A 9,226-nucleotide genomic window follows, 5' to 3' on the forward strand; every position below is an offset into this window, starting at 1 on the left:
GTTTTTGTGTTTCCAAACTTATATTAAATAGAATCACAGTGAAACAGATGAGGATTTTCATACAGCATAATATTAGGTATTATAAGATTTGACAGAACACAACAGATAAACCACAAGATGCAAATCGTCATGAGGCAAAAATGCAGCATATCAAATACAAAAAGTGAATCAAGCTTCACTTTTTGTGAAATTATGTATCAAACATAATAAATGGCTCCAACGTGCGGTTTCTCTCCCAATGTAAGTACTTTAAGAAAACCGTTTCAGTTCGACATGGTGGGGAAAAAACAACCCAATACCAAATATAAATTACCAATAATAAAAACATTCTTTGAACATAAGTAATTATTATTTAAGGGAAATAAACCCACAAGCAAACTTAGTGCAGTTGACAGGGTTGTATATGGATCATCTTCAATACAAACGTTCTCTCCACTTCTTCACAATTTGTTTTAGGTTTTGAAATAAAATCTAAAGAAGAAGAAATAAAATGGGTTTCCCCCAACTTCTACCAGACATTTTTTTTATATCCACATTCAACACTGTCACGTGTTAAGACAATAAAGTCATTAAAAATATACAGATTTAAAAAAAAAAAATATATATAAAAAATTGAGGTAATCTGAAATGCAAACAACAGTGAGTCTAAAGGACAGAAAACAAGGAAGACTCATTTCCTTAGTGCTGAGACGACCTCCATCATAGCTGCCGCTGCCTTGTGCAGTTCCATTAGTTTCCGTTTTAACTCTGTAACCACAGTGATTAAGAAATAATCTTAAAACATAAACATCAGTGCTGAATGCAGCAGCTCTGCTCCAGTGACTTAATACAAGGATATACCATCTTCAAATGAAGCCATTATAATAAAAACTAACTGCAGTGGCTCTTTCCTAGCACATTTACGGAGCCTTTTTACTGCTGAAATTGATTCAATTTTGCTGAGTGATTCCACATAAAACCACAGCACTAAAGCTGTTACTAGTGTAACGGTAGCGATTTATACACCGATCAGCAACAACATTATGACCACTGACAGGAGAAGTAAATAACATTGACCATCTTGTGACAATTTTCTGCTGGGAACTTTTGGACATTGGCATTCACCTAGACCAGACCAGACACCCCCCACCCCATAGCACTGACACTCCTTGATGGCAGCAGCCATCCCCAGCAGGATGCAGCCTGACACAGGCACACACACAAAAACGGTTTAGGAACAACTCAAAAAACATGAAGAACAGCACAAGGTGTTGCACAACTATCTGTGGGATGATCCACAGAGGCCCCTCCCCTCAACCCATAGGACCCAAAGGCCCCCCACTAACAACATCCTGTTGCCAGACACCACAGGACACCCTCAGAAGGACCATGTCCATTCTCTGATGAGTCATAACAGTTTTGGAGGCACAAGGGAGACCTACACAATATTAGGAAGGTGGTCATAATGTTATGCCTGACCGGTGTATTTCTATAAACAGCTTTGGATCTACTACGTGTTGATGCAAGGTTAGACTGCAGTGCCCACAATGTCAGACTTTACCAGCCTTAGCCAAATGCTAAAATTAGCCTGACGTGTCTATTTGGCACGGTCAACTTAAATTCCTGTAGCGTGTGTTTAATCGAGTTCAACCAACAACACAATCCCCAAAGAAACACTGTTCACTGACCTTCCTGCTGCTTGGACACAAACTCTGCCAGTTTCCCAGAAGCTGCCATCACCGATAGCGCCCGATCATAATCTGAGGAAAGACGTTTTCACTATGTTTAAATAATGAATGAGAACCAACAAAGAGACGTGTCTTGTGTCCTCTCTTACCCTCCTGGCTGGCCTGATTGGACTGGATTCTCTTGGAGATATCGTTCATTCCATTAATGAAGTCGGCGAAGATGGCCTGCGTGCACCCGGCCACGTTGCAGCTTTTCCAGAAGCTGGTGGAGTCGATGCCGTGCTCCGGGCCTGAGGGAAGCGCCGCGACGGAGGAAGGCGAAGAGAGAAGGGTTACACAGTTGGTTTCAGGTGGAGCCGGGAAAATAGCTGAGCCGGCACGTGGAGGTGAACCAGTACCACCGCGGCGTTCAGACTGCTCAGGAGACGGAGCGCGAGCAGTGGAGCTTTGCTCTGGGACAGAGGGTCCACTGGTGTGTCGAGACATCAGCCTGCGATCAGGACTGGACACTAACAACAGAGACGGTTCAGTGTGTTATCACAGATTACATGTAATTTGAACTAGTAGTTTTCAAATTTCATTCCTTCCTCACACCCCTAGATAAATGTTTCTCATACAGTATTTATTTCAGAGGCCCACTCTGCAGCGGCACCGACACCCACTCCACTGGCACATGTTTGGAAAAGTAAAGTTAAAATCCGAGTTCTTCCACACAACCTTCACACCTTGTTTGCAAATGTGTCCAAATACTGTCGTGACGTTGAAGGATGCAAATGTTTACCTAGCAATAAACAATTTACTTAGCAGATAGTCGGCCAATCAATAATTGTTTAATCATTAAAATGCCACCGCTGACGTGTATCTAAACTGGGACTGTCACTAATATACTTCATCACCTCAGGTTTAAGGTCGTTGGAAGCACTTGATCTGCTCTCTGCTGTCTGACACTGAGTTCCTGGCCTGTGTCGGACTTTAAAAATCCCAGTGCAGACACCTTCACGCTCAACACGACCACCACAGTTAGCAGAGCCAGGTTTTGCTTAGCTGGACGCAGGGATGTGTGCTTGTTTTTACAGTTTTCAGTCGTATTAAGGCTTAGTGTTACGCAATAATTAAGAGAGTCTGCATAAGGCATCTGCAACACATCTCACTTCAGAGCTGCTTTCCAGGAAACCTATGGGTGACATCCTGGAGCATCCCTCCACCTTTATAAACGCTCCATGTCACTAATCAATAAGAGGCTCCACCTGGTGTTGAAACATGGAACTACAGAATATCTACAATGCATTTTCTGGCCTTATCGGTTCATTTATTAACAGCAGTTAATCGAATAATCCCGAACACTACTATTGCTGTGGCATTCTGGTATTACTTTTTGCTGTCAGCATGCATTTGTAGATGGTGTATATTTACTTGTTTTCAGTTGAACATCAACAAAGTACTATATGCATCTCTTCTGCCACAAGAACAATAATCTTACCTTCATGGGCTGTCTTTGCTACGTCTTCTTTAACCAAAATAACTTTGGGTGTTGGACTTGAAGCAGTCGGCATCGAGTCCTCAGTAGCAGCTGTTGAAATGGACTCGGACTCTGCGCAGATCTCCACAGGAAGCAGGAGACTCTCTGACTCAGCATCCTGGCAGGCAGCAAATACATCTCACATCAGCACACTGGTCATCACGATTTACCACATACTGCATGAGCCGTGTACAAACTGTATCTTAATTCTGCATTAAAATAATAATACTATGACAGTTACACGAACTGCACAAATATTTAAGTAAAGACTAGGACTAGGACACATTTGACAGTACTGGAGCAATATCTGAGAACTTACTGAATGTATGAGTGTTTCATCTTCATCTTCTTGTCTGCTTTCAACCTCTGGCTGATTTCCTAAAAGGAGACAGGAACAGTTTGTGTCACATCTTAGCTAAATACTAAACACCGCCTGAATCTGTTGTGACTGCTTACCTGGAATAGATCCATTTGGACTCTTACAGTCTTTCCTAGGGGGCAATAATATTGAAAAACAAAAAATCTTTTAATCTTTAATAGACAGTCGCTATGTTTGCATAGAAACTAATATCAGACTAATATTAACAGCCTAATCAATTATCTGAATATGCTGGTACGATCCAATCACACAGAATTTTCAATAGGATTAGGAGGTTTGATGTAAACAAAAAAGTCATACCTGATTGTCTGGGGCACAGACCAGCGCAGAAAATCAATGAAAGACAGAAAGAAAAGGTCATTAGCTCATTAAACATATTCAGCCTGTTCTGATCTTTAGGTAAAATAACAGATTAGACCTACTTGGCTTTCTGTGCTGCCACTTTCATCCAAATCCGACTCTAAAGGGGCAAATATTTCTATTGATGCGTTCAGTTGATCGTCATCTATAGAAAAGGAGGAATCACATAAATCAGCATCTAAAGGAAACATAAACCCACACAGGTTACATTTTCTTTTCTTGTACTGAGGTTAACCTGAATTTGAAGAATCATCAGATATTATACCGTTCCTGGTTTCGAGCCTCCGTTTAGAGGGATTCTCTTCTTGTCTGTGACAAAAGGGATGAGGCACCATCAAGATTAGGCAAAGCAAGAAAATTTTAAATTGAATTGATTAGAAAATCGTTTGCATTTCAATGTAAGCAAGAGATTCGCCACCAAAAACTACAAACACACAATGAGAAAAAGGTCAGTTTCAAAGAACGGCCCCCAAATCACCAACACTTACTTGTCACCGAAACTCAGTCGTCTCTGAAAAGCAAAGAGAAAACGATTAAATTCTGATCAATTAGCGATCAGTATTCTAGTGACTGTGAATACTGTGCGTGCCTTGGATGAGCCGAGCGTCGTATTGCTGGATACGCTGCCGTCACTGCTGTACGTGGACGGCCCGGCTACAGCACAGTCACCTGCAAAAAATAAGAAAGAGAGGCATTTAACCCGTGACATCGGGAAAATATGGCGTAAAAAACACAAGCCTCTGATCAAGACTCACCGTTGGTGTTCCTGTTATGGGTTGATGAAGGATGTTTTTCACAATTTAACCTTAAAAAATAAAAAAAAAGACACATCCGGTTATTAGAATGATATTTGATGACATTGATGTGACTGGAAAGAGATGAATTACCTAAAAAGAAAGATGTTTTGGAAATACTCACTTAATGCTATTGGACAAACTGTCCAAGCTGATGTTTCCTTCTGGCTTCTCACAAGCTAGGCAATATACCTGTTGAGAATAAAACACGCCAACATAAATAAATAAATAAATACAGAACATGCTAAAAACTTCAGGGGCAGGTGTTTTAAAAATGTTGTGCCTGAAGTCAATCTGACCTTCGATGATCCGGCTTCAGAGGGAGTTTTAGAGGTCGAAGGCTTCGCGATGGAAGTGACGAGTCCATTAACACAACCGTTCTTTTCTGTTCAGAAAAAAAAAAGATTAACTCATAACACCTCGTACACTTGGGGGAAAACTGGCGACAGAAAGAAGGCACTTACTTTTTATCTGCTCGTAATGCTGACGGCAGTAAAGCCTGTTGCACAAAACAGTTTGTAAGTTTGGATTTATGCTCGGCTTCACAGTACAGGACGACTTTTTATGTTGAACTCACCCATAATTTTCATTGTCTGCATCCTCGACCGTCTTGGCTTCCGCTTCAACAGCGCACGGGTAATGGTAGCATTTCTTGCAGCGTTTGATTTCACACCCAGCTGTGGCACCCTTCTTCTTACAGTGGCTACAAATCTAAGGCAAACAAATGAGTCACGCAACTGAACGCGACGGTTGACCGCACGCAGATGGTGGATTAGGCGTATTTAGATCTGATCATTTCAGCAGTCCGTACCAGTTTGCTTCCTCGCTTCACCTCCTCCAGCACATCCTCCACCGTGAAACCGAAAAGGTTGTCAAACTCCGGTGACTCCCGGCAATAAATACCAGAGGAAAATAACTGAAAAACAGAAACACAAGTAAATAATAACCCCCCCTTATTCAAATATGCAATGTAAAATATGTTTTCTAGAGTTTCTAGTGCTTAGAAGCCACATTTCCCTCAAAAACACAAGCCAGTTTAATAATACTATAATGTACAGTGGAAATAAAAAGTCTAAACACACCAGTGATGTAAAAGAATCAAACAAACATAAATTATATTAGAACTTTTGTACCTTAATTTTGAAAATGACCACCTAAGCAATGACACCAAAAACCAAAGTGAGTGAATTCAGAGAAAAAAAGATAAAAATAAAAAACCTAGAATATCCTAACTGCATAAAAGTGCACGCCACTGTACTTGTACTTAGTTGTGGCGCCATTTGATTTTATCACTTTTTGCAGAAAAGGAGTGGTAAATATTTTCCCACTCTTCTTCGCAAAAACGTTCCCGGTCCGTCAGATTTTGAGGGCATCACCTGTGCACGGTCCTTAAACTTTCATTGCTTAAGAAATTCTTTTACTGATTTGGATGTGTGCTTCTGAGATATCTTCATTCTCATCTTCCTAGCAGACTCTGTTTCAAAACTGACTGATGTTAATCATGATTCCCTCCACCTTACCTACTTCGAACTGAAGAAGAGCAGCTTCGAATTAAGGTGCTGGGAGAAGGGATGTCCCGATCGGTATGAGGAAATGAAAATAAGGGATGGAGCATGAAGCCAAGCCCCAGTCTTTTGCATTTGTATTATGGCTGCCACACACCCAAATAAAATGTTAACCATCATTTCTAAACGTGTGTGCTCTCCGGAAGAGTTTTATGTTTTATAGTTTTATAACGAAGGCCAAAGCACATTCGTGATTTATTATTTTCTGTCCTTCTGTGCTTTTATTTGAAAGTTGTGTAAGTGTGAAGAGACAGGAAGTTATAAGTGAGCGAGGAAGACGACTTGCACATCCTGTTTTACAAAGTCTCTTTTCTCTTCGCTGCGTCTGATGGTATTTGTGAAACGACTGAAATCACTCAAACATCCAAAAGTTCAAATGTTTTTTTGTTTTTTTTTAACTCAACAAAACCTGCTGAGTTTAATCTATAATTAAGAATTATATTACGTACATTTACAGATTTGTTTTTGCTCCAAATGTAGTTGAGTAGAACTTCTAACTTCTAAAATATAGTGGCGCTCAAGTGGGTTGATTTAACATCAGCATTTCAATATAAATCCTGTCTTAATGTGAAGAAGTAAAGTAGTCTGGGGGGATTCCAGCCATATGTTGATCTCTCCTCTCCTGTAGATCAGAGTTTCCTGATCACACTCCTTTCTCTACCCTCCCAGTCTCCTCTCCCCTGCTGATCAGAGCCTTGATCATACTACCTGTTCTGACCATGTCTGGGAGCCACTCCTGCCCCTCTACTGAATTCACCCTCCTGTGTAAAGTTGCCCTCGACTGACCAGTATACATCCACTATACGATCCATTCAAGGAACTGTCTGCAACCACCTGGGGAGGGACAGGGGTACATCTGTGCTCTGGCCCTGCATTCAGGGTCAGTCTCCTGCATTCAGGGTCAGTCTCCTGCATTCAGGGTCAGTCTCCTGCCTCGGACCCACTCTGTGTCGGTAGACTCACCGTGACCTGGAGCTCCAATAAACCTGCACCACTTCAGAAAACTTGGAACTAGACTTGGATTGTTTTTTTTTTTTCTCTTCAACAAATGCAAACTAGTTTCCTTCCTCCTCATTAGCACTACGTCCTCATTAACTTTGCATCTCGACCACAAGAAAGTTTATCCGAGTTTCTATTCTCTTCTTCTTCTTCCTCCCGTCTTAATAAAATAACCTCGCTTACTCTGCGACCACATATCCGTTTAGCTATAAACTATAAACGCCACGTGTTTGTTCTTTTATTTTAACTCATACCTTTGCTAGCAAAGAAACATGCTAATATTTACCAAACAGTTCTGATGAGCAGCGACTTCGGTCTTGATTGAGAGAGGTCCCGTTACCCTCGACTCGTCGCTCCGCCGACAAAGTACGCAAGTCACTGTACGACCGGGGCTCATTTCTACCGACTAATAACACGGCTTGTGTCTAAAACTGTAACTCTTGAGAGTTGTTTGTGGCCGGGGGTTAGTGAATCTACGTTTAAATGAAGCTGCAATAGATGTCATTTCTCCGCCCATCGCTGTGGTCCGAGGTTGCCAGGTTGTTTCCGAAGTATCCCCCAGATTGAGCTCCTCAAATCTAATATATGATGTCGTAATCTCGCGAGAACAAAAATCATATCCACACGGAACTTCTATGTTTTCATAGTTGGTTGATAGATAGATAGATAGATAGATAGATGGATAGATAGATAGATAGATAGATAGATAGATAGTGGCAACTGCAAGTCAGTCGCTTGTCTAGTGCAGATGAGTTGGTCAAATACCAAGTTGTGACACAATATTTAGTTTCTAGAAACCTTTATTGCTTGCAAGCAAGAGCCACTCATCAGCGAACAGATGTTGACTGCAGAGAGGCAGTCTCTCCTCAGCTTTTATACTAACCTAAACGATGTTCTTATCTGTAGTCACGTCATGAGATCACATATGACTTGACAAAACTCACTGTGCTAACGTCTCAACATACATCTCTCATGACACACATAACACTTCTCCTTCACGTTAACCATCACTGTGTGACACACAGTGACAAATGTCCAGAACACAGGGACACAGAGTTCCTTATGTTGATGGAGCATACAACAATACATCCATTCATTCCTTGCAACCACGTGATTAGGCAGAGCTTCTGACCATACCACAAGCTTCCACCCCATGTTGCATCCACATATGGTAAGTTTCATAATTAGTATTAAAATGTTAAGGGACATTTAAGAATTTCTCTCACATTAGATAGATAGATATATAGATAGATAGACTTTATTGATTCCGTATGGGGAATTGTTGTTACAGCAGCATCAATAGACAAAATAAATGACAGTATTAAAAATAGAATAACTAATAATAAATCTGTGCTACATACAATGTATATATAAGAAGAGACAAAGGCATTTTTAAAAATTAATTAAATAAATAAATAAATAAATGTTAGACTTTATTAATTTAACTCTTGGGCTTTTTTTTAATATATTATTTTTATTTAATTTTATACCCGAATCAGTGTGTTGTCTAGTAACGTGAGAATGACTATGAAATTAATTCAAAAAATTTTGAATTAATTTGAATTTGTATTTTGTTGTCATTATTAGGATAAGAACTTAGTCAGAAATAATATAATAATAATAATGAGATGATATGATAAGGTCAACTATACGTTTCTGAGACACTGCTTGATAGAGGCATTTATTACTTCTCTCCCTTTATTATTGTGTTAACTCTAACCCTAACCCCGCAGGGAATGAACTGGTCTTGCTATTATTCCAATATCCCTTTCTGCTGAATTTCTAAATTAGCATTGTTCTAAAATGACTTATATCCTAATGCCATTGTGGCACAAACATACTGTCTTGAGTTTATAGTGCCAAAATGCCACATTTCATTCAGCGCCATTTTTATTTTATTTATTTATTTTTATGATATTTTACATGACCAAGCAGGTTTGAAC

General features: G+C 40.1%; 1 protein-coding gene across 1 annotated transcript; it reads right to left on the minus strand.

The window, feature by feature from the left end:
• Positions 1 to 73: 73 nt before the first annotated feature.
• Positions 74 to 7,799, minus strand: phf11 (PHD finger protein 11). The gene is made up of 18 exons (XM_084545639.1): positions 7,570 to 7,799; positions 5,531 to 5,635; positions 5,297 to 5,430; positions 5,184 to 5,218; positions 5,019 to 5,104; positions 4,844 to 4,911; positions 4,681 to 4,730; positions 4,515 to 4,594; positions 4,414 to 4,436; positions 4,191 to 4,234; positions 3,988 to 4,070; positions 3,866 to 3,873; positions 3,643 to 3,677; positions 3,506 to 3,564; positions 3,148 to 3,304; positions 1,817 to 2,176; positions 1,668 to 1,739; positions 74 to 747 (listed from the first exon to the last, which is right to left on the minus strand). Exons 1-18 carry the CDS (start codon positions 7,678 to 7,680, stop codon positions 671 to 673), a joined length of 1,587 nt encoding a protein of 528 aa, XP_084401765.1. The 5' UTR covers positions 7,681 to 7,799; the 3' UTR covers positions 74 to 670.
• Between the last annotated feature and the right edge of the window lie 1,427 nt (positions 7,800 to 9,226).

This window comes from Chelon labrosus (assembly GCF_963514085.1).
Source record: "Chelon labrosus genome assembly, chromosome: 5".
In the NCBI taxonomy this organism is placed as follows: Eukaryota; Metazoa; Chordata; class Actinopteri; order Mugiliformes; family Mugilidae; genus Chelon; species Chelon labrosus.

What these genes read in the sequence shown, in the direction of transcription:
- phf11 (XM_084545639.1), bottom strand. Translation starts at nt 7,680, where the DNA reads ATGAGCCCCGGTCGTACAGTGACTTGCGTACTTTGTCGGCGGAGCGAC. An exon ending in TGAAGCGAGGAAGCAAACTG is followed by an intron (nt 5,431 to 5,530) that starts GTACGGACTGCT and finishes TGTTTGCCTTAG; the next exon opens with ATTTGTAGCCACTGTAAGAA. An exon ending in AGTTTGTCCAATAGCATTAA is followed by an intron (nt 4,731 to 4,843) that starts GTGAGTATTTCC and finishes TTATTTTTTAAG; the next exon opens with GTTAAATTGTGAAAAACATC.